This window comes from Salvia hispanica, chromosome 3, assembly GCF_023119035.1.
Source record: "Salvia hispanica cultivar TCC Black 2014 chromosome 3, UniMelb_Shisp_WGS_1.0, whole genome shotgun sequence".
Classification (NCBI taxonomy): domain Eukaryota; kingdom Viridiplantae; phylum Streptophyta; class Magnoliopsida; order Lamiales; family Lamiaceae; genus Salvia; species Salvia hispanica.
The window spans coordinates 44,161,198-44,185,155 of NC_062967.1; the positions used below are offsets into that span (position 1 = coordinate 44,161,198).

Genomic DNA, 23,958 nt, shown 5'->3' on the forward strand with positions numbered 1-23,958 from the left:
ATTATGAATCAATTTTAACTAATTGATTAACCCGTTAGATAAATACATTATAAAATAATTATTTGATCTAATCAAAGTATTAATAAAAACTTATTAAATTATTGCAAAACATTAAATATTCAGGCAATACACTTTCGTCAAATCTCATTAAACAAGAACAATAAATAATTAATCACCAGAGCTCTAGCATATCGTATTTAATCAATTAGCAACAAACTCCCATTATTGTCTCTATTGAAAATTCGCCCCAAAGATCCTCTCAAAAAACTAGACTTTAATTTTCTCTATTGAAAATTAAATATGGGTTAAGATATGATTTGTTTATGTTGAATGGAGGTGAGATGATTAATATGAAAAGATAAAGATTAGTTAAAGAGGCGAAGAGTCGGTTGAGTACAGGTGTCGGATCAGTAATGTGCATGGTGTTGAGTTGGTCTCACCCTTCCCCTTCATTACACCTGTTCTTGTCTTGCTCACTGCAACTCTGCATTCATGGACACCTACAAGCTTCCCACCCCCTTCCTTTTTTGCACTAAGCTCCTCTCCTACTGCACCCCGCCCTTCTTCCGGCGTATGGGCGGCGGCGGCGGTGGTACACCCCTCCTAGGGAGGGTTGCCATGGGCGTGGCCGCGGCCGCCTACGTTTTGATGGTGCTGATCGCGGCCATGGTTGCGGCCGCGGTCATAGGCTTCGGGCTGGTCAATTCGTGGGCGGAGCAGCCGGTTTACGTTAAGGAGAGCGTGCAGTTTGATTACAGCGACGCTCATCCCACCGCCCTCTTGACCTTCACCAACGGCCCAGCCGTGCCGCCCGGCCACACCGTCTTCGTCACCTTGTCCCTCCTGATGCCCGACTCCGATTACAACCGAGACGTCGGCATATTTCAGCTGAGCGCCGAGCTGATCTCGGCGCAAGGAGGCGTGATCGCGAGGTCGAGCCATCCGAGCATGCTCCGTTTCTGGAGCTGGCCGATCAGGTACGCCCGCACGTTTCTGATGGGCGTCCCGCTGGTGTTCGGGGTGACGAGCGAGACGCAGAGGGTGACCTTCCCGGCCCTGAGGCACAAGGAGGCGGCGTATCCTCGGACAGAGGACATCCGCCTCACCTTGTTCCCGAGGGCGGGGACTACGGCCCTCCCGCAGTTCTATGACGCGGAGGTCGTGGTGCGGTCGCGGCCTCCTTGGCTCAAGGAGGTCGTGTATCGCTGGAGGCTGACCTTGTCGGTTTGGATGAGCTTGTACGTTTTTGTGATGCTCGTCATGTTCCTCGTCTTGTTTTTGAAACCTTTGATTTTCCCGGCCACTCGCAGTGGGGGGAAGCGTTACGAAGAGGTGGAGCCTCGAGAGGCGGCGGCGGTGGAGGAGAGGCAAGTAGTGTCTGAGTCTCTAGAGAGATGGCAGACGAGGAGAAGTAAAAGGAAGGCTGCCCTTCTTCAAGCATCTAGCATCACCTGCAGCCTCCAAGAAGGCTCTGGTGATTCTGAATCTGTTTGCTCCTAATTTTTACTTCACACCACACTCACATACTAGTGTTATAGAATGAATGGTTAGTCTTTGATTTACTGTGTAACAAATTTTCTGCTTTCTTTTTCAAATGACCAAATTAAATCTCTGCATCACAAATTCCTAATCTGTACAAACTTCCAAAAATGGAAAAGATACAGAAAGCCTCCATCTTAGAAAATTTTCCTCTTTGTCTCAATACAAATTTATGGAGATAGATGTAAAATAAGATAAACATGAGCAACACAAAATATGACTCAATCGAATAGGTAGTCTAGGTCCCCATCCAAATCAAAGAGACAATTTTACTATACAAGCAATTAGGATAAGAAAGGCAACAACAATTTTTCTAATTCTCTTAGAAATGTAGGTGGAGGTTATAACAAGTGCCATCTTACAATCAAATGAAAAGCGGATTACCATGGTCTTTTTTCTATTGCTTCAAACCCATCTTCAATAATCATCTCCAGACCTTCATTCTTCACCAACATACACATTCCCCTTCAAGCACACAACTAGGCCTCGAGGCTCCATAATTCTCCACCTTTTCCTATACAAACTAGAACTAAATAGTAGTACCAAATTCATACAACCACCCCACAGTATACATACCACCCTTAACTGCGCCCACAAGCAAAGATTCATATTAGGTACAAAAATGAAGCACAGGTCCCATGTGGACAATCTTTCAAGAACTGATATGTGCAGTTCAAATGGAAATCAAGAAACTTCACAGCATAGCAATTATCAACACACAACTCTGCATTAAACTGAAACATGCTACTGTTGGAGCTCTCAATCATCCCTATATTTGGAACCCGATCACTGTCTTCTATATTTTGTTACAACACATCCAGAGAATTCAACACCCAAGAAGCCCTATTTCCTTTAGGCAGGCAGGAGAGGGAAGTCCTGCTCCTGCATCACCCCTGAAACTATAATTACTTGACACTGAATAACTAGCTGATGACGATTACAAGATATTCCTGGTAACATTAGTTGCACTCAGCTATTACCACATAAATTACTATCTAGGAGTATTATGTAAGATCTACACTCTACAGAGCTTAGCAGGGCTGAGCTACAGGATGCTAAATGGAGGATGTAAACAAAGGAACCAATTCTCCTTGAGGTATCTCGTATGTGTTTGTACTTTGTAGATGCATAAGAGACAACTAAACAAACTATTACATGTAAATTAAACAGCTGATAGCAAATAACACTAAAGAATCTAGGAAACTGACCAGCCATGGACTGAGGAGGGACTGAACTCATGCAAGATTTTTTATGAAAGTTATCACCGGATGTAGTTTAGCAATACCACAAAAGCACTAATATGGAAAGTGACAGCCAATAATCACACCAAATTAAATGCTCCAAGATAATAATCCGACTCAACTGATTCAACATTAACATCTAAGGAACTCCAACCACCACTCTTAGTGAGACATTATGATATGTTTCAACAATACACTACTCACATGAACAGGCGGCACACTCTTCAAATGGAATTTGCCAATAATAAAGATCAATATCTAATTAGTAGTCAATACATCATGCAACCACAAATATTGATATAAGCAACCTACCATTGGAGTAAAATTTTGGTAGAATTATCTCATTCTTATCTATCTTCATAAATGAAACTCAAATTCTAAAAAGCCATTGTTTAACTTCAGTGCAACATAACCGCTGCGCTCTACATTAGGTAAAACTTCGTTGCATCGATAAATATTGGCATAATCAGAGGCAAATTAAGAGTAATATCGATTAGCAGAAAAAACACACAAGAAGAAGGATGGATTTATAAATCCAGCTAAGGCAGCTGCAAGTATGAATACACAAGTCAGAAACAAGCATGATAATAGAGCAATAGACAATTATTGGATAACCACGGACAATAGGCAGCTGCAGCAGCTCCTTCTCCTTTCTCTCTCTCGCTCTCCTGTTGGATTGCAAAAAGAGAGTAGAATCAGGGGGAAAGGGAAATAGAAAAGTTCACTTCTTCAAGCTGCCGCGGACGCCAGGCTTAGGCTTGGAGGAGGTCTCGGCAACGACGGTGGAGTGGAGATTATTGAGCTTGGAATCGTCGAAGGGGATCTTGGGATGGCGAGCATCGTGGTGGATCTGCATAGACTTGATGTCGGGGGCAGTGACCTTGCAGAGGGGGCACTCGAGCTTGGCGTGGCCGCCTTTCTCTTTGCCGGTGCGATCGGCGAGGCCGGCCTTGCCGCCGCCGCGGTTGGTGGTGGCGGCGTCGAGTTTGGCGGCAAGTTCCTTGGCGGTGTGCTTCTTGGGCTTGGCTTTTCCGGTCATGGCGAGCAGATTTTGATTTGGGGGCGAAACGGAATTCAACAATTCAAAGGAACTTAGCCCTACCTACTGTATATACTCTCATGTCCTATTTATAATTCATTTTACAACCATTTATGTTTAATAAAGTTTGATAATGCATGTCATTTATCACTACCCAATTTAAATTGATTACTACTTAGTTAATGAGTACCGATTGAATTATGGAAAATTTTGTTTAGTTTACATAATTCTTCATGTATACTTTTTACATTATTATGTGAAATTAAGAATGAAAATATGAAAAAATTATGCATTAAAATTGTAATTAAATTTATCTAGGATATTGTGATTTATTCTATAGAATTAATTTTACCTACTTATAGCTACGTGTGGTAACATTTTGATTTATGTATTGAACTAGTTTTATACATAAAATATTAATGTATTTTTCAATATTTATTATGTTTGGTATTTCATATATTTGTGTATGTATACATACTGCCTTCATTTTAAAAAATATTGAAACTTTTGAAACGACACGTATTTTAATAAAGTTAGTAAAGTGAAAAATATACTCCCTCCAACTTATTCTACTTACATTTTATTATAAAACTAATGTATATAAGTGAGACTCATATTCTACTAACTTATTCAATTCATTTTCCTTTACATTACTTAAAAACTCGTGCTATAACCAAATAAGACTCCTATCGCGGGAGGGAGTGAGTATATTTTATTTATACACAATACTTGTTTGAAAAAATGAATTCATTCTTAGTTTTTTCTTGTAAAATACAAAATCAGTAAACTAATATTCAATAGAACATCAAGCACTTCAAAGGAATAGAATAAAACTTTCGATACGCTCTTCCAAAGATATCAAGACCAAATTACTTTATTAAATTGTGATATCAATAACATATGAAAAAACAATGTTTCAAAAGCGGATCTCCAAGACAAAAAATTGTTTATCAAATTATCTTTGAGAAAACTGATTTTCTCCCTCGAATCAATTATCAAATTGCTGCATTTTATAAACTCTTGTTCCATCTCTTGAAATTGTTTACACTCCTTGGACATGTGTGGATATGCACTTGGAAAATAAATGCTAATATGTGGCATGTATACATCCTTCCGCCATCGCCACAAAATATATCTTTTGCTGACATGATCTTTTTTTTGAATACCAATACCTTCAATATATGACAACGCAAATTACCTTTGCTCTCGATTCTCTTGCAATTGCACTCAAAATAGCCCCCATCAGGCCGATGCTCAACAATGAAATGTAGCTCGTTGGGAGATGGATACTTGCTCGATGTACGTGTCTCAGTAATATCATATCTATCCATAGCACTACTATCAGACTCCAACAAAATGATATTGCAATTCCAAATCTTCTTCACTTGTTTCTGAAGTAGCTCCATAATATTATTAGTGTACACCTTAGCAAATTGTGATTCCCACTTAAACTTCGACACACAAGTGATAGGCCTGACTTCGTTGAATATTCTGCTTGAAGCTCTTTCCGAATTTTATCGATGATACAAATCCCATATTGCTCAACAAAGATTTTCAAAGTACTCCTCGAATTGAAGTAATTATCGAAGAATGCATGCATTGACTCACTTCTTTGAGTCGACATCATGCCAACCCAAAAGATATGCTTTGAGTATATTGGCACCCAACTTTGCCTTATTTCATACAAGTTTTTGATCCAATTGTTTTTTTCAAGTTATACTTAACTTGAAAATGGAGCCAATTCTTTTCAAATTTCGGAACACTAAAGCTGCCATGTATCACTTGATTGAAATCCAAACAAGCCATTTCAAAATTAGCGATACCTTTGAATTTCTTGGAGCTCTTCGAAACAATATGCCACAAACAAAAGCGGTGGATATTGTTAGGCAATACTTCTCTCAATGCAATCGTAATGCTTTCATCTTGATCACTCAAAATTGCCGTCGGTTGGACACCTCCCACTGCATCCAACCGATTCGTAAAAAACCATTTGAATGATTAACCCCCACTACAGTTCCAAAAGGCATATTGTGTTGATTGACGAGATAAGTCATATCAAAGCTCACGACGTCATGGAAATATTGGTATGCAGCCCGACTCCGCGGATGAATCCACATGGCATGGCGAAGTCTAGAGTCATTGCCAATTTCGATCAGATAAAAGAAGTCTCTATCATTTTGCTACAGCCTCTTAAACATCTGTTGAATGGCATTAGCATCTCCATTTCCTAGTCTTAACCTCCGCATCTTGTCAACATGATTTCTGCAATCTCTCGCCGAAGCTCCTAAATTAGATGGTATGCCGGCATGAACTTCCAACGTTCTTACACGCTTACACAACCTTGATCTTGCACGGTCATATGCCTCTAAAAGGACCTTCAAATTAGTTGATAGGTGCCTATGTTTCGACATAAATTCAGAAAGTTGTGGATCTAGATGGTGGTTATGCTCATAGCAAAATGTTGAAATCTTCCAATTGTCGTTGTCCCATTTTATCGCATTCAAACGAGCAGGACAATTGATTTCATATTCCTCTACTTCATGTTGTAGGCCTGTTTGTGTAGATCTGAGACTTGGAATGGATCGGCTCCGTTTCTCTACATGATGGCCAGACCATCCATAGGTCTCGGGCCGTCGCGTATTGTGATACTTCATTTATGAGACTAGCTTCGATGTTGTTGATAATCCAGTTGCCATTTTGGATAATTGGAGTCAGTGGTTGGAGGAGGGTCTATAACTCCATTTATGTGAGATAATAGACCCTTCCTTCCTATGGCTCGTTCCATTAGCGTTTTCCACATGGGATAGTTATCCCCATTGAGTTTACTTTGGACATGCACCTCTCCCAATGATTCTGGTTGGTTTGAGGGAGGAGGTGGTGGTTGTTCCTGATTCTTGGGTGGTGTATTGATTTGCCTGAGGAACTCGGCAAGCTAGGCAGCAAACTCCCCTGGGAAATTCATTATCGGTTGGTTTGTGTTTGTAGTTTCCGAGTCAGATTCTGACATGGCTATTTTTTATTTTTGCTGGTAAAAAAAAGGTCGGGGAAGGTATTCTAGGGACATTGATGAGTTTTTTATGAGTCCCTCACCCTCACAACCTCCTGCTCTGATACCATCTTAAAGATGGTAATCGAGAGAGGCATTGTGTAAAAGATAATTCATGGTGGCTTAAGCTTTGTAGAGAAGAGAGAAGATTGTATTATTGTGTTGTATTTGAAGGGGTTACAGATACTCCCTTTTATAGGGATATTACTACTCTAGGAAATACCTCCATCACTCTGTCAGTACTTGGTATTAGCCGTTTGGTTCCATCTTTTGACATTCTCATCCAACCTTTTTTGTTAAAGGGTAAGTAACCTAATTGTTTTATTTGGTTCGTAAGAGAAATGCTAACGACATTAGTCTTGATTAAGATCCAATGTTACAAAATAGATAGATCAAACCTTGCCATTGAAATTTAATGTCGCAACGTAAATAGAACAATTAGTGAATTATTGCCATCTAGTAACTATTTTATTTGTAACGAAAATATTAATGACATTAGTCTTGATTGTTGCAAAAAAAAGTTGAGCCTTTATGAACCATCTCTCTCCAAAAATTTGGAAGCCATGTGTAGGAGCCTCAAAGAAGCCTACACAAACTTGAAGAAAGAAGTGAACAAGTTGTTCCGCCGGCTGTCATCGGTTGGTAACGACCAACCAATTGGTGGCTTGCTATTGGACAACCCCCCTTTGTTGAAGTTGTATGATATATTTATGGAGATGAAGTGGGATACTCACAAAAGGATCAAGAAGGAACTTCCAGCCTATTCCCTGTGCTGTTAACCCAAGATAGCTCAAAGGATGTTTAATTAGGTATACTACTAGTATGTTCTAAGCATTTCGTTTATTTTGTTTTCTGTCGAATTTATTTCCTTCTAATGCAGTATGTTTTACAATGTTCTAAGTAGTTTATTTTCTTCTTTGGACTTATTTTGTTTTCTGCATTATGATTTCAATATCATATTCTTAGTATTTGTCTTATTTAATGTAATTGGTGATCTTCATTATGTATTTTTTGCAATGTGAAAGTCTCCATTTGTTTGCACAATAATTTTGAGCTAAAATTGATGGAAATATCATTCCTCAACTCCAATAAATCAAAGATAAAAGTTTAAAAACTTGGTGGACGTTGAGTTAACCCCAACAACTAATTAAGACTTTAATCGAACACTTGGTGTGTAGCATCATTCTAAGTACTAAAATAATTGGCTATTTGTTTTTATATATTTTAAGTTAATTTCTGTTTATTTTCGCTCTATTCGTGTATTTAACTTGTTTCATCCTACGACCGACAACTTTATAACTTCAATTCCTGTTCTTTTATCTATCATTTTATTTTTCTTTAATTCTCATGTTCTTATTGTGGTGGGGACTTTATTTTATCACTCTCATCCAATTTACTTCTTTCTCGACACAATTCTTCATTCTCAGTGTTTTTTATCAATGCTTCCCAAAAGTTAATGAATGCCAAATTATTCACTCAATTCATGTGACACATCAATGGATTTATGCAATTAATTTTCTTGTCAAATGAGTTTCTACTAATTTTTTGAAAATCAAAAATAATTTTTTCAGATATATTTTCACATCAATAATATGAATGAGAAGTTGTTTTCAATAAGAGCCCAAAGAGGGAAGATGACCAACTGATTTTGAAGGAGAGAAAATCGTAACAATGTGAATATGAAAATAGACGAGAGAGACTGCTTATAAAAACTTATACTCCTATAAAAGAGAAGAAATAAAATTAATGATATAATTCCCACATTGGCGGAGTCCTTATTTTCAGGTATATAATGGTGTGATAGAAAGAGAAAGAAAATTAATTCTCTATATAGTGGAGAATTGATCGAGCGTTTATTTTGAGCGATATATATTGTCTACTTTGTATTTTTCCTCTCAATAATCAACTCCTCACCACTTCATCTTTGTTCTACCTTTTTCCAGATGTCAAATTCAATTCCGCAAAGTCTTATCCTTCGTTCTTGGGAAAGAAAATTAGTTCTCTATACAATTCACACCATGCATGTCAAATATAATTGCGACCATCATCAACACTACATGTATTCAACCAGTTCATACCACACATGCCAAACCTACATGAATTCCGCCTCATCACCATACACACTACTTTGACATGCATAGTTTGAATTTATACCATACATAATAAACACATTCGATATCTGAAAAATACAATACTGAAATAATATATTGTGAAGATGATCCAAAATCTCATTCCCAAAGTGAAGAATAAAATAAGGAGACGAGAGTAGAACTTCAGTGGCGACTCTGACGTTGCACTAGCACGATAATGGTGATAGAGAGATAAGAGAAATATGCTTTCCAAGGGATGCCAATACAATCTAAAATACTGACTTGAATCATTCGCTAAATTTAGAAGATTATGTTGAAAATATCTAACCTGATGAAAAATGTAGTCCCATTAAGCCTGCAAATAGAAAACAAGGTTAGCTTCTGCATGTTCTCCTTCATTCTCTCCATATTTTTGTTTATCGTTGTGGCTTGCTCAAGTGGGATTGTCAAACTGATCCGGATGGCCAATTATGCACTTTCTACCTGCAAGTGCCGGTAAGTGGGTCCAGTGGAAACTCAGGCTGATCAACTTGACTTAGTCCGACTTGAGTGAAATGAATGGAGGAACTCAATAGTGTTTTCAAAACCTTAACCCACAATATTATTAACTATTATTGGGAAGTAAGGATCAATCCCACAAAGATGATGTGTTTTACATTTGTTGTTGGATACGAAAGTGGGTTAAGTTAAACTACTTGACTTGAGAGACTGAACTAACTAAACTGATTGACTTGCTACGACTTAACTAAATCTACTTGCTCAACTCAACTAAAACTTTCCCGAAATGGGCAAACAGCATAAAGTGGACGACTACCAGTCTCCTGCAAAAAGTACTGTAAAGTAAAACTTTTCTAACAACTTCATCTTCTTCACAGAATCAACATGAACAACAGAGTAAAGCAGATCGGAACAGTTGCTAAAAAACGAAACATCATAACGATTTACAAACTTAAATCTACTCCTAATATCTAAATTAAGACTACGTAAACAAGAAACTAAACCATTATCATGCAGAAATAAGACATTAGCTACTAGATCTAAACATCCTAAACAACTTACTCATGATTTCCTTTACAACTAGATAGAAACATAAATTAAAAACTCAGATCAAACCACATCCAAACACTTGAGCTAAGATATGCATCATAAATTAGAAACCGAAAGCAGATCTGAAATACCATGCATGAAAACAGAACATATCAACTAGAAGCGAAACCATAACTCTAAATTTACTAAATCAAAAACATCAAAAGTCGATAACATCAAAATGTAAACTAAAAACAAACAAATGAAAGCAGAAATTATTTCATCGCTCTTTCTGGAAGCGGTATTACAGAATCAAAGTGATTTAATTGATAAAACCAACACCAAACTATGACTAAACTAAAACAAGAACCAAGTGTGTAATCTACGGGATTCTGGAAGATGAAGTAAAATGAGCTCCGATTTCAGCCCTAGAAGAGAGCTGAATCCCTAAAGATGTCTCTCTAACGACCGTGAGACCCCCCTTTCCTCGTGTTGGGCTCTGATCCCTTGGGTACCATCCTCTCCGAAATGTCATTCCTACCCTTCACTTTGTGGTGTGGTCTTTTAGCTCTATCTTCCATGCGGAAATTCTTGTTCGCTCAATTTAATTCTGACTTGATCAACTCAGCGCTGCAGTTTTTGGCTTCATTCCTTGATCCGTTCATCCGCCCAACTGATTTGTTCATTTACTGAATATGGCGAATTTTCACACACATCTGGCTCAAAATTGGATGTTAGTTTACAGAATTTGATGCAATTTTATGATAGAACACATGCGTGAAACGAACCTCATCACAAACCCATGTGTTTACCCTAGCTGTAACCAACACGTCAAGACTGATTGGGTACAAGTTTGACATGCATGGTATGAGTTGCCAAATTTGAATAGAAAACTCAATTTTACAGCAATTGCAAAAACTACTACTCCCTCCGTCCCCTATTAATTGTCCACTTTTGCCATTTTTGTCCATCCCTCATTAGTTCCACTTTCAGTTTTTACCAAATGATTAGTAGGTCTCACATTCCACTCACATTTTATTATAAAACTAATATACAAAGTGTGACTCATATTCTACTAACTTTTTCAACCCACTTTCTTTTATATTTATTAAATTCCGTGTCGGAACCAAAGTAGACAATTAATCGGGGACGGAGGGAGTACAACGATAAAACCAACTACAATGAACTAATTCATACGAGCATATGTACTCTATCTCTATTCTCTCGTATATATCTCTGGTTGTTGAGTTTATTGAATCCTCTGATATATCAACCCAACACTGAGTCACCTTCATGTATTCCTCCATGGTGTAGTCAGTACGCCTCACGGCGTACTCGTTGTTGGGATCGTTGGATGGTAGTGGGACTGGGACGACTGGCGCCTTTTCTTTCTGCGCCATCTTCTTCTTCCTCCTCGGCGACTCAGGAGCAGGAGGTTGTCCACAACTCGGCTCCATGTCCTCAACCTGGTAGGCGTCGGTGTTGAAGAACGGATCGAACTTAGAGTCAGAAACGAAAGTGGACCGCAAAGATCTAGCAGTCTCAACCCGATAGTCTTCGAGGTCGGGCCAACGGGCGCTGCCCCCACCCCCGCCGTCAAACATCGGCATATCGTCGTCGACACTATGCGGGTTTTGGAATTGACTCAGATCCATACTTGGAAGTGTGAAAGTGAGAAAAGAGAAGAGAAAGAGAGTAGAGTAGGGAGTATTGTGTGAAAGTGTGTGAAAAAGATAATGAGGATGAAGTATTTATAATGTTTTAAAGAATAAAAAAATATATATATTAAAATTGAAAAAGCGTCGAGATCGGGCTCGGGGCACGCCCCTGCAATAGGCGCCCTATGCATCACCCGACGCATCGGAGGGAGAATATTGCAAGCTAATTGAGTGATGTTAATAGAGCTGTAATTGTTAATCTTAACCCATCTAAAACCATCAATATAGAGCTTTAGGCCATTCACAATGGGGCGGACGAGCCTTCGTCCGTCGCATCGTCCGTCACTGTGACATCGCGGACGATGCGACGCATTTTCGGTTATTTTTTTAATTTTATTCAATTTTCAAAACCTATATATACCTCTCACTTTTCACCTCATTTTTCACTCCTTTCACTCTCCATTTCACAATCCATTTTCCACATTTCAAACAAAATGAATCCCATAGATTACCCAAGTCCGAATAGTCCGATGTTCGGTGGTGGTGCACGGTGGCCGAGTATAGAACCCGATGAATACCGGACCTTTGACACACCAACACCCAGTATGATCTTAATTTCACGCACAACGCCCTCATGCAGGCGACCAACTCGGCTCAAATCGAGTCCCTCCAGCGGATGATCGATGGCCTCAGCCGCAAGTTAAGCCTACTTTAGACTACCCTCTTTTTTTTATATGTAGTGCACTTTTTTTAAAATTTCTAATTTTGTGGAGTAACTTTTTTTTTGAATTAATTAAACGTAGGATTTGCCTCAATTGTGTTGTTTTTATTTATTTATTTTGCTTGATACATTTGCAAACATATACTCCCTCCGTCCCAATAAATATGAAACATTTGGTTTCCGGCACAGGATTTTATGCAAGTGTTGTTTTGTGAGTTAATGAAGAGAGAGTAAAGTAAGAGAGAGAGAAAAGTAGAGAGAGTGATATTTCCATTTTAGGAAACGTTTCATTTTTAGTGGGACAACCCAAAAAAGAAAACGTTGCATTTCTAATGGGACAGAGGGAGTATTATATAAGTATAAAATAGAAGTAAAATGCTTAGGGTGGGACTTATGGCGGGCTATAGTTCGTCCCATTGCAAGTGGAAGAGACGGAAAATAAAATGATGATATGATGGTGCATAGAGCGGGACTTAGCCCGTCCCATCGTGGAAGCCCTTATCATTTGAGAGGGAAGAGATATGTGGTGAAATTCCCTTTTCCAGTTAGTTTCAGTAAGATTAAATTGACAAAATTTAGTTTTTAAAGTGAGTATTTATTAAGTTCACGTGAATAAGTTGGTTATATTAGCAGTTACTATTATTTTCATTTGATCAAAATTGAGCAATGGCGGGTGGAGGAGATGAGCTGATCTTCGTCTATGGCACTCTCAAGCGGGGCTTCTACAACCACTCGCTGCTCGAAGACCTTATCCGAACGGGCGCCGCCGCCTACATCGGCTCCTGCACCACCGTCGAAGCTTTTCCACTGGTCTGCGGGCCCCACGGCATCCCCTATTTAGTCAATCTGCCCGGGTCGGGTCTCCGGGTCCGGGGCGAGCTCTACTCCGTGTCTTCCGTCCATGGGCTAGCCCGCCTGGATGAGCTTGAGGGCGTGGAGCGGGGCCATTACGAGAGACTGCCGGTGGCTGTAGCTGCTGCTGAAGGAGAAGAATTGAAGGATGCGGAGGCATATTTTGCGCATAGGGAATTTGGGGAAAAGCTGTGGAAGAGGTGTGGAGAGGTTGGATTGAGTGAGTATGGTGTGGATTTGGGGGAAAAGTATGTGAGGAGGGAGGATCGGCCAAATCATCAGTCCTTCCTTGATGATATTCACAAATTCATTTTGGAGGGCACTTCATCTCCTTCTTCATGAATTAGGTTAATTAGCAACTCAACAACTTATTCCACAGTAGGTTAATTAGCTGCTGTGACTTCCTGTGAATATATATATGGCTGAAATTGTTGATTTCTTGTTGTTTGTGCCTCTTTGCAGTTGTTGGTTTGTGCTTTGAGGTAAATTTGTATTCTTCTGGTACAAATTGTCCTCTGTTTTATGGCATTTTGCTCCTGCTTGGGGAAAAATTGGCTTGATCAAGTGTTGGTACAGAAAAACAACCCATTTCTTTCATTGGCTGAGAAGTCTAGCTCATGTTTTGCTCCTTGCAGTCCATGTGCTTGCAATTATTGAATAGGTATCTGTTGGCTTTTGTTTAGTTTCCTGAATTGTGTTCACCTCAAGTAGTGAGAGACTGTAGCCGTGAGTTTCATTGCGACGTACGAAAAAGTCCCATGCAAATTCAATGTTTATCTCTCTATATGCTTTTGTATTAAAATCAAACATCAGTAGTTGTTTTAAATTTTTTTCTGTATAACCCTCCTATGTATCTATTGAATAGCTTCACTCAACAAATCATAACTACAGCCAACAAGTAAAAAAAATGGTAGAAACTAAGATGCTGTTTTGCTGGTGCATACATTTGGATTTCAGTGTATCAATGTAACACTCTCATTGGGCAATGGAGTTATTATTAGAATGACATTTGGTTTCTAGCAAACTCGTTATCTTGGGTGTTTCAGCTTGCGCTTTGATGGCAAATTCCAGCTCTGACAGAGGGAAAGAATGGAGATCGATCAACTCCTGTTCAGCCCAGCCCATTGAAAAGATTGAACTCGTGCAGCCATCAAGGCCTATGTGACTCACATGCTTCACATCTGTCGGTAATCCAATTTCCATCCCCGTCTCTGCTTCCTGCTCATCTTTATACACTGAAAACAGATACATAGTATATATATTATGATGGAGATGTGTATATGTGCATGAAAAAGGCTCCAGAGCTAGAGAGGATTTAGAAATTATTCTACATCTGGTTTGGTAATTTATAATTTGACACTCTAGTCAATACTTGCCTCATCTAAAATCCTCATAATAAGTTGATTATATATCCAAGAAACCTCTTTAGTCAAGGTATCGAGGGACAATGTGAATTCAGTAGTTATGCTGTTTATAGATTATATGAGAGTACTAGTCACATTAGTCTAGGTATCGAGGGACAATGTGAATTCAGTAGTTATGCTGTTTATAGATTATATGAGAGTACTAGTCACGTAGCTTACCAAATAACTGAGACAAGTTCTTGAATGCCTTCTGGAATTTTGGGAGGGTGGTCTTCCAGTTTTGACCCGATAGACTTTTCTCATTGTCCAAACATCCCTCCTCCTCGTCTTTCTTTTCCTCTTCGACTTTTTCTTCATAGACATAGCAAAAAGTTAGCTTCAGACATGGTAAAAACAGGATCACATAAAAAGCCGATGTTGTATGGAAGGAGAGAGAGCTTAATAGGTACCATGCTTTGATCTTTTAGAATGGTGCATCACTACTGGAATGCTGGATTCCGAGATGCAACCGGCAGCAAAGGGAAGGAGTACAAATCTCTCCAATCGATCCTTCATGCTGAAACAAGTTATGAGTTCTGAATGATGGACACATATTGTTGGAATATATATGCTGCATATTGGCTTTAATTTTAAGTTATAATTATACTGAGGAATGGGAGTCAATATCTACTCAAGTTTTATGACACCAAGTACGAAAGGTGATTTGAGTAATAATATGCTCACTGGTGATTGCTAGATTTTCAATTTACACATACTATATTTTCTCTCTCTGTTAGTTCCCAAATGGTGGGCTCCTGCTTTTACTCCTACACTCGTAAAGGCGAAGCTAACATATGTGTTGTGTTCTGTCACCTTTATTTTGTGTGCTATATACTAAGTAAGAGATTGGATTGTAGAAAGTGAGTGGTGAGATTTTCTTCAGGAATATGTGTCTCTTTCCTTTTTGTTCTCCTTTCTGTCTAAATGGATACGTAGCCTTTAAATTCCACCAGAAAGAAGTGATAAACAAGCAAACTTCTAAAATTCTCCTCTAGATTCTTGATTAGTTGAAAAGCAGAATTCATTCCTTAAAACTTTGTACACACATTAGTCCATAGCTATATAAAATCAAAATCAAGGCTCACGAGGTTGAAGCTTCTTTATATATACATAACTGATAACTGCTAATAGAAAGTTGATCTAAGCTACATGAAAAAATTGGTTTTTATTTTAATAACACTATGGATATTATATTGGTTAGCTCTGAAGTTGGATATTAAAGTCTACAAATCCAAAGTGGAAATTTCTTCCCTTTTACTCATTTATGCTGCAATTGGCACATGATATTCTGCATGCACCAGCCAGATCCAAGATTGGGCAGGAAGTTTCCTCACTTCCTCCAGGCTTCGTTAGCTGAGATAGTATTAGAGACGAGAAGATAAGGCTCGTGTTGGTGAGGATCTAGTTCAAGCAGTTTGTTGGATACCCAATTCGCCGTCTCAACATCCTTGTGAAGCAAGCAACAAGATAGATATGCTTTCCAACCAAACCTCTTTGAAAAGATTGATATGTTCTCGTTAACAAAATTCTTCATCTCCTTTAGGTATTGCCTACGAGATCTATCGTACAAGTAAAAGGTTCGATACCAGGCCAGACCCCATACATCCCTGTCATCATCTTAAGATACCAGCAGCTGTCGTCTACCAAACCAGCATAGCGCCATAGACTTTAGAGCTGTTTCTTTGGATCGCATATCATGGCATAGAATAGCAAGGGAATTTAGTTACTTAATTGTGTTCAACAATATTTGAGTGGCAAGAATTTGAGAATTGGTGTCGAATCAAGTTATGATCAATTGATGAGTTTTACATCGTGCAAAATTCAAATCGTTTGTTTTGAAATTTTTATTAGTTGGAGAAGGAAACAAATCATATGGACAACTTGTAACCTATTGTATTAATAATGAATTTGAAATTGGTGTCAAAGATTGGAAACATATAATTCCAATCTATACAAAAAAAAGAAGGCATACAAAGTTGGTGGAATAATGATGACTATGCAGGCGGTATCAAGTTACTCTACAAAACCTGGGATCATTATAGAGGAGGGTAGAAGTAAGAGGACAACGAAAAGCCCAGGAAGAGCAATCCCCCAACTGTAGCAACGGTTCGCTGTGAAATCTTAGATGCCAGCATACTTCCACCAATCACTGCGACAGACGTGCAGATGGTGTGCCCTATGGTAGCTCCGGCAGCAACTCCCACAGCATTCTTATGTGTGGCTAGCTGTACCACAGGAAGAAGATAACTTTTCAAGTTAAGAAACAGCTGTAACTAAACTTTGTTATGCAAACGTGCTCATGTTCACAAAGACTGAATTGTAAACGTCTCAGCTCCAGATACCAACATATAAATATTGGAAAAGACTGGTAGCATATCTGTTGACTTACAAAAATGGACAACGTTGGCCCTTGAATAGATCATGTACCAACATATTTCAAAAGATTATCATAGCCACTTTGGGAGCCAGCTAGTCTGACATTGGAAGTAAATTACAAAAAAGGTAGCGAAACTTACAGCGATTGTTGCTATCTGGCTGCGATCGCCCCACTCTGCCAAGAATGTCAATATAAATGACTGCAAGGAAATCACAGGAGAGAGGAAAAAAAACATTAGTGTCTAGACTTGAATTTCCTGATAGTTTAATGTGAAACTAGATTAGAACAGTTCAAGGTGGCAATAGTATAATGTAAAACTAGAACAGAATATTAACCTATACCTCTAGATAGATTGGTGTACAAAATCTAGAAAAGAAACGTCGCCAAGTTGTCTTCCCCTGTCCAGCTTCAAGTTTCTCCTCTACCTGGAGCAATTAGTCTTAGAACCAGCCCATAGTTTATCATACAAACAGAGTTGAGATGCAAACAAAAAGCTCCAGCAAGTTGATCCATACATAAGAAATTTATGCAACCAGGAGTTTTGGGGAGAATTTCAGTAAAGAAACAAAAGAAGTGCAGTGCAGATACTAGAAGTAAAAAAGATTAACAAAACAGCAAGTGAATCATGCTATGACACATATAAGAGTAAATTGACTCAACCACCTTATTCCACATTTCAAGAGAAAAAAAAGAAAGAAATAAACAGTTAAACACTTACCACTAGCATAAATACAATAAAATCAAGCTAATGGAGTAGTTTAGTTTTACACAAAAGGATAATAGGTACATGAGGAGACCATATATAAAAAATACTATAAAGTTCTAAATCTTGAAGACAGTAAAGAAATGAGACAGGAAAGCAGAAATAAAAGGAATAATAGATCAAAATTGAAAAACTCAACATACTTCCTCAATTTCTTTCTTCTGGGAACCTTTCGGGTCAGATTTCCACGCAATGTAAAGTAGTCGGAGACCAAAAAAGGTATAAAGAACTGCAATAAGGGTTTCATGTCAGATTTATAAACGACCTGCACATAAGAAAACCACTCACAAATGAGCATGCTGTTCCTATATAGGATGCTAGCTACTAAAAAACATTCCTTTCAGCTAGATCCTGTAATGAGTTTCACTTTCAGAGTCTTTTGACACATTTGAGCATTTTTGTATTTACTCCCCTCCAAAGACAAATAAAACAAACCTTTAAGTCACATGTATGGAGATAAGCAGAAACAAACCTGTAGCTGCACTATTGGTATGCTTCCTTGATATCAGATTAGGAACAATTCTACCAAGACCAGTTGAAAGTATCTGGTAGAAGTATGTTATCAACATAATTAGTGCCATCCATCAAAAGCACCTTTATGAACCCATAACATTCAATCCCTGTAACAAAGCATAGAAGGAATACAGGCTTACCGTCATCACAAACAAGGCACTGAGTGCACCTGATAGAACAATTGACTTTGGGTGCCGCATAGCCATGAGAGCTGCAATGATGAATGTTTCATCTCCAATCTAGCATTAAAACCATCATCCCAAGAAAAGATCAGAAGAATGAAGTATAACAATATAAGACCAAGTGATCACAAAAAGGGACAGTTATATCCAGGATGAAGGTTTAATTCAAAAATAACAAGCGCTTCATTCACAGTTACAATCAGATATTCAACATCAAAGATGATAAAACAGGTAGAAAATACCAATCACAATCCACGCATAAGAGAAATTCAACAGTGCTAGTTAAGAAAAATCTAGCAAAGCCGATTCTGTGAAACCGAGTCCACTAACCTCACTGACAAGTATCATTGATAAACTAGCAAAGAAAGCATCAAAAATTCCAAGACCAGAGTCCACATCCACACCATAAGAATCAAGATCATTTTTTTCGTTGATACCGGTCTTTATTCTGTCAATTATCTGTCCAATGAGTTCAATAAATGCGTGTCAAACTCCATTCATAGAATACAAGCACTTGGAACAAATAGAACTCACTTTACCACGCCGGCCCAGATCCTTAATTGAAGTACTCGACTCGTCACTTCCATTCTCCTAAATCAATCCGAAGCATCATAATCAAATTATGCACACATGAAATCATAACAAAAACACGTACCTGAGCGGAAATTAGAGGAACGGAGAGGGATATGAATAGGAGAAATGCGACGAGGAATGATGTCCCTCGAAATTTATACGATGGCGACGAATTCCCCATGTTTTTGGATTCGATCTGGTGAGCGAGTGAAACCAGTTTCGGTGTTCGCAGCTCAATTAGGGGAATCTCGACCGGAAATGGGAAATTGCAGATTGAGATCTACGCCGGCATTAGCGATAGAGAGAGAGATATTTTGATTTTGAAGTCTCTCCGAAAATCCAAATCACTAGAGTGAGTCTAAATTTATGGGGTTTTTATATTCTGGATTTCGAAATTTTACATGGGTTTGACCTGCACCATTCCCCACCAAAAACCAGGCGTTGAATTCATTCCACTCCTCCGCAACACTACTAAACTGGAGTAACACTTAGAATAGTGTGGACTAGCGGTTAGGACGTGGGGACGTCCACTATTGGAATCAGCTAACGAGTGACGGACAAATGGGACGGACGAGCGGTCAGGCGTCGGTGGGATTCGTTAGTCGATCGCTTGTCCGCTATTGTAGTGACGCGATCGGCTGATGCATTTTTTCAATTTTTTTAAAACTCTATATATACGTCTCGTTGCACTTCATTTCATTTGCACCACTTGTGTTAACGAGTTTCTCTTCCTTCTCTCTTCATTTCTCATTTGATCTGTAGATAAAAATTGCTACCGGTAGGGATGCTAACGACTCACGGCGAATTAACGAAGAGTTGCAACATTTCTGTCGAGGCACCATTCACATAATCGGGTATAGGTTTCTTATAAGCCTACCCCCGAAGACTGCGAAGGTCTGATGGATATGCACGGAAGGGTGCACGATTTTCCCGGAATGTTGTGCAGCATATAATGTATGCATTGGGAGTGGAAGAACTGCCTCACCGCCTAGAAAGGGATGTACAGAACCGGCTTCAAATGCAAGAATCCCACGATGTTCCTCGAAGCCGTACCTGACTACCGGCTATGGATTTGGCCTGCATATTTTGGGATAGCCGGGTCGAACAACGACGTCAACGTCCTCCAATCGTCGCCCATTTTCAACGAGCAGTGCATGGGCGTTGGTCCGGCCATCAGTTTCGTCGCCAACGGAAACCAGCACGATATGAGCTACTATTTGGCGGATGGGATGTTGAGCGGGCATTTGGCGTGCTCCAGTTTCGATGGGCGGCGGTGAATGGTCCAACACGTTTGTGGTATGACGACTGCATTGCTGATGTCATGTACGCATGTATTATCATGCACACCATGATCGTCAAAAATGAAGGTCCTGAACTGACTGATTGGTCCAATGAAGATGCTGTTGGTCCAAGCCACGGTGTGGCCACCGCCAATGTACGACTGGGGATACCTCGGGGGGACGCCGAAAGGGGTCCAACCATTTGCCGATCTTCAACAATAAGAAGCCCATATTCGATCCCAGCAAGATATAATTGAAGAGTTATGCGCGCGGAGGAGTGCATGTTGCACAGCCAGGAATTCTACATGGGTGGGGAAAAAATATACATAAAGATATTTTAACACATTAAGAAAGGGAAAAAATAAGGATATTTAAAAAAAATTAAAATTAACTATTAAAAGTAACATACATGAATTTTTTATAGGTGGAACATTTGCCCCTTGTGAAAGCCATATAGATCCGTCCCTGTTGATATCTATAATGTAATTTGTTTGAATCGTTATTTTTTTTAATTGTACTATGTTAATATTTTTTTATTTAATGAAATTATTATTGCACTTTCTCCGTCCGTATTCGTGTCGATTTTTTAATTTCGTATTTGTGAATTTATTTTATTGGCTAGATGGTCGGCTAGTCTTAGTGCTAGACTATTATTGTGTTGTGGTTAGTCCTGATGATGTGGCAGACTATGATTAGTCCTAGTGATGTGGCAGGAGGTGTTTGTGGTTAGTCCTAGTGCTAAACTATTGGTTATTTCGCCTTATTGTGGATCTTCTTAGAGTGTCCACAATAAAGTGACACAACCATAAAAATTCTTCCACAACCACAAAAACTTGTTCAACCCAATAGTGGTCACGTCACAGCCACAAATCACATTATTTTATCAATTGTCAATATATTTTAATTGAATTAGAATAAAAATTATCGGACTAAAATAATTAGAAAAAACACATAATTAATTAAAAAAATAAAACCAAATCTTCGTTGTATTATAAAAAGGGGAAAATTATACAACGAAATTATCGACATCACACAAACAACACCGTCGCGCATATCACAATGTGCCCGCTCCCCTACGTGCTCAGATCTCTTCAACCAAATCGGCATGGAATTGGATATGTCCTATTTCCCTGCTCATATCGGTGAACCGTTGGAGCAAGTATTCATAGCTACATGGTACACCCATCTGCAGGGGCGCGATGGCAACACCGTGACTTGACCTAGCACCACCGTCCGATGCCCAGCTCTCTGCAGCTGATCCTTCATCATCTATCATCATGTTATGCAATATGATACATGCATACATGTTATCGGCGACATCGTTTTTGTGCCAAACTCGTGTCGAGCACCGTATAATGCCCCATCGCACTTGGAGCACACCAAAAGCTCGCTCAACATCATTCCGAGCACCCTTTTGACGTTGCGCGAAATAGGATTTCTTTGGACCAACCGAATGCCGGATTGTCTCGACAAATACGGGCCAACGGCGATATATCACATCTGCCAAATAGTAGGCCCTATTGTACTGCATGTCGTTGGCCACGAATCTTACCTCCGGACCATCATCCTGGCACTCGTCATTGATGAGATGCGACGATTGCAAAATATTGATATCGTTGTTCGACCCTGAGAGATCAAAATACGCATGCCAGATCCGCAACCGGTAGTCAGCAACGGCTTCCAGGATCATCGAGGGGTGTTTGTTTTTTAATCCAGTAGTGAACCCTTCCCTTTCCAAGCCACTAGACAGTTCCCCACTCCCAATGCATGCAATCGATGTTGCCCATCATCCCGGGAAAACCGTGCACCCTCCCATGCATATCTAGCAGTATCTGGCAGTCGTTGGCGGTTGGCTTTCGTAGACACTCTGGACCGAATATGGCCTTGATGCCCCTATAAAACTGCCTCAAAACCTCTAGGCTAGTCGTCTCACCCATATGTAGGTATTCGTTGAACATGTCAGCTGGCCCGGCATAGGCAAATTGTCTAATTGCAGCGGTGCACTTCTGAAACGTCGACAGTCCGATCCGGCCACTGGCATCACATCAGAGGGTGAAGCACCTGTACCACCTTGCCAATGACGTCGCTATATGGATGAAGAGTCGTTGCGACATTCTGAAACGCCGATGAAAAAGCTCTGGCGGATAACGAGGGTTTTTGCCAAAGTAGTCATCCATCAGCCGCTGGTTAGCCCTGGCATGGTCACGTCGGATTGTCCGCCAACGATGGATCGGACGAGGGACCACCGCCGCAACCTATTCAACCACCGCATCAAATGCCTCATCGATCAATTGTTGATAATCATCGTTATCCATTTTTTGAAAGTGGAATTGAGTAAAATTTTAGAGTGGAGATTGGAATAGTGTGAAAAAATGAGATGTGGACTTGTATTTATAGGATTAAAATCCAAAAAAAAAACTCACAGCGCCACCGCGGCTCTCGGCGCCGTGCAATAGACCGCTGCGGTCAGCGCCGGGGCCCATACCTCACCGCCCCTTCCTCACCGCAAACACGGCTTGCGCCCGTCCTCCCCACCCCGTCGCACCGCCCTCTTCCACACCAATAGAGCACTCTTGTGGACACTCTTAGTATGTTTAGGGATGTCAATGCAACCCACAATTCGTGGGCTGACCCAAAGAGCCCGCCAAATTTATAAAGATAGGGCTGGAAATTTCTAATCCGATAAAATTACAATCCGATTAGCCCGCACCCGATTAATCCGCAACCCGTTAGGGCCAGACCTGAAAATCTAATGGGATGGCTTGAAAACCCGATAAAATTTATGTTGTTCTATTTGTTTGACTCCTAATTCGATAATTTATTGGTTAATTTTATAAAATATATAAATAAATAAATAAGTTTCAATTTTATATTAAATATATAAATTATATATTAAAATTTTATTAATATAATAATAGATAAATAAATTAGAAACTTCAAATTTCACTAAAAAATATTTAAATTTCTAAAACATGCTTTAAAATTTCTCAAAATATGTTACTGTTTTATTTTGCATAAATCTCAAATATTAGTATTTGATCATGTTTATGTTTGAGTTTAAGCATATAACTCAAATTTATCATAATTAAATGTTTTACATTTTATAAATATAACTATTTTTCATTATTATTTATTGGATTGATCGCATGTTAATTTTATCGATAACAACCCGATTAACCCGATGGGCTAGCCCGAAACCCGAGCTTTTAGGGTTAGGATCGAAATTTCACAACCCGATTAGCCCGCACCCGATTGACCTGCAACCCGACTAGGATTGGCTCGAAACCCGCTGGACTGGCCCGATTGACATCCCTGTATGGTTAACCGGTTGGTTATCCGTTATAAACCGATCTCACCCTGTATCTGCAACCCGATACTGTACCGATACATGCTTCAGGTATTGGTACCGATAAGCATTTACACACCCCTAACTTCAGTATACGAGAATATGTTGCTTGGAAGCCTCTTGTCCGTCCCGGATAAGTTGACACGTTTTCATTTTTTGCAATAGTTCTCTCTCTCCAATTAATACTCTCTATCACCTTTTCTCTTTCCAATTAAAATATTAATCTTTCTTTCTCTTTCCATGTAATAGTTATACACCCGCATTTTCTCTCTTCAATTAAATCTTAACCATCACTCCTAAAATCTCACG

The 23,958-nt window shown here is 39.4% G+C and overlaps 6 protein-coding genes across 9 annotated transcripts; 2 read left to right on the forward strand and 4 right to left on the reverse strand.

Annotated features, from left to right (window-relative positions):
* The first annotated feature begins 464 nt into the window (after positions 1-464).
* Positions 465-1,616, forward strand: LOC125213639 (seipin-1). Its single transcript, XM_048114291.1, has 2 exons — positions 465-1,238; positions 1,311-1,616. The coding sequence occupies exons 1-2, from the start codon at positions 493-495 to the stop codon at positions 1,498-1,500; spliced, it is 936 nt and encodes a 311-aa protein (XP_047970248.1). The 5' UTR covers positions 465-492; the 3' UTR covers positions 1,501-1,616.
* Positions 1,617-3,273: 1,657 nt separating this feature from the next.
* On the reverse strand, positions 3,274-3,880 carry LOC125213640 (protein METHYLENE BLUE SENSITIVITY 1-like). The gene has a single exon (XM_048114292.1). It carries the CDS (start codon positions 3,817-3,819, stop codon positions 3,502-3,504), a length of 318 nt encoding a protein of 105 aa, XP_047970249.1. The 5' UTR covers positions 3,820-3,880; the 3' UTR covers positions 3,274-3,501.
* A 9,012-nt stretch (positions 3,881-12,892) lies between these two features.
* LOC125213348 (putative gamma-glutamylcyclotransferase At3g02910) lies at positions 12,893-14,399 on the forward strand. Of its 2 annotated transcripts, XR_007174898.1 has the most exons (3): positions 12,899-13,559; positions 13,675-13,873; positions 14,259-14,399. XR_007174898.1 is itself a non-coding variant. In XM_048113845.1 (2 exons), the coding sequence occupies exon 1, from the start codon at positions 13,027-13,029 to the stop codon at positions 13,552-13,554; it is 528 nt and encodes a 175-aa protein (XP_047969802.1). In that variant the 5' UTR covers positions 12,893-13,026; the 3' UTR covers positions 13,555-13,590; positions 13,675-14,038. The 2 variants fall into 2 exon arrangements, 1 of the variants encoding a protein (XP_047969802.1); XM_048113845.1 differs by lacking the exon at positions 14,259-14,399 and having other exon boundaries at positions 12,893-13,590; positions 13,675-14,038.
* LOC125213349 (CRIB domain-containing protein RIC4-like) lies at positions 14,110-16,360 on the reverse strand. Its single transcript, XM_048113846.1, has 3 exons — positions 15,026-16,360; positions 14,796-14,927; positions 14,110-14,447 (listed from the first exon to the last, which is right to left on the reverse strand). The coding sequence occupies exons 1-3, from the start codon at positions 15,129-15,131 to the stop codon at positions 14,188-14,190; spliced, it is 498 nt and encodes a 165-aa protein (XP_047969803.1). The 5' UTR covers positions 15,132-16,360; the 3' UTR covers positions 14,110-14,187.
* Positions 16,361-16,488: 128 nt separating this feature from the next.
* On the reverse strand, positions 16,489-19,379 carry LOC125213347 (GDT1-like protein 3). 3 transcript variants are annotated; one of them, XM_048113842.1, is made up of 9 exons: positions 19,106-19,379; positions 18,990-19,041; positions 18,781-18,909; positions 18,409-18,507; positions 18,228-18,300; positions 17,899-17,984; positions 17,334-17,417; positions 17,132-17,191; positions 16,489-16,840 (listed from the first exon to the last, which is right to left on the reverse strand). In XM_048113842.1, exons 2-9 carry the CDS (start codon positions 19,035-19,037, stop codon positions 16,652-16,654), a joined length of 768 nt encoding a protein of 255 aa, XP_047969799.1. In that variant the 5' UTR covers positions 19,038-19,041; positions 19,106-19,379; the 3' UTR covers positions 16,489-16,651. The 3 variants fall into 3 exon arrangements, with proteins under 3 accessions (XP_047969799.1, XP_047969798.1, XP_047969800.1); XM_048113841.1 differs by having other exon boundaries at positions 18,985-19,041; XM_048113843.1 differs by lacking the exon at positions 18,781-18,909 and having other exon boundaries at positions 18,985-19,041.
* Positions 19,380-21,384: 2,005 nt separating this feature from the next.
* Positions 21,385-21,993, reverse strand: LOC125210284. The gene has a single exon (XM_048109840.1). It carries the CDS (start codon positions 21,991-21,993, stop codon positions 21,385-21,387), a length of 609 nt encoding a protein of 202 aa, XP_047965797.1.
* Between the last annotated feature and the right edge of the window lie 1,965 nt (positions 21,994-23,958).

Bases quoted from the DNA above. Each gene is read 5' to 3' on its own strand.
- LOC125210284 (XM_048109840.1), bottom strand. From the start codon at position 21,993: ATGATCCTGGAAGCCGTTGCTGACTACCGGTTGCGGATCTGGCATGCG.
- LOC125213640 (XM_048114292.1), bottom strand. From the start codon at position 3,819: ATGACCGGAAAAGCCAAGCCCAAGAAGCACACCGCCAAGGAACTTGCC.
- LOC125213639 (XM_048114291.1), top strand. From the start codon at position 493: ATGGACACCTACAAGCTTCCCACCCCCTTCCTTTTTTGCACTAAGCTC. The intron at 1,239-1,310 runs GTACGTTTTTGT...GGCCACTCGCAG, and splicing joins TTGTCGGTTTGGATGAGCTT to TGGGGGGAAGCGTTACGAAG.
- LOC125213348 (XM_048113845.1), top strand. From the start codon at position 13,027: ATGGCGGGTGGAGGAGATGAGCTGATCTTCGTCTATGGCACTCTCAAG.
- LOC125213349 (XM_048113846.1), bottom strand. From the start codon at position 15,131: ATGAAGGATCGATTGGAGAGATTTGTACTCCTTCCCTTTGCTGCCGGT. The intron at 14,928-15,025 runs GTACCTATTAAG...ATGTCTATGAAG, and splicing joins TTCTAAAAGATCAAAGCATG to AAAAAGTCGAAGAGGAAAAG. The intron at 14,448-14,795 runs GTAAGCTACGTG...ATCTGTTTTCAG, and splicing joins GAACTTGTCTCAGTTATTTG to TGTATAAAGATGAGCAGGAA.
- LOC125213347 (XM_048113841.1), bottom strand. From the start codon at position 19,204: ATGGGGAATTCGTCGCCATCGTATAAATTTCGAGGGACATCATTCCTC. The intron at 17,418-17,898 runs GTATGTTGAGTT...TAATTGCTCCAG, and splicing joins AGAAGAAAGAAATTGAGGAA to GTAGAGGAGAAACTTGAAGC. The intron at 16,841-17,131 runs GTAAGTTTCGCT...CCTGTGGTACAG, and splicing joins GCCAGATAGCAACAATCGCT to CTAGCCACACATAAGAATGC.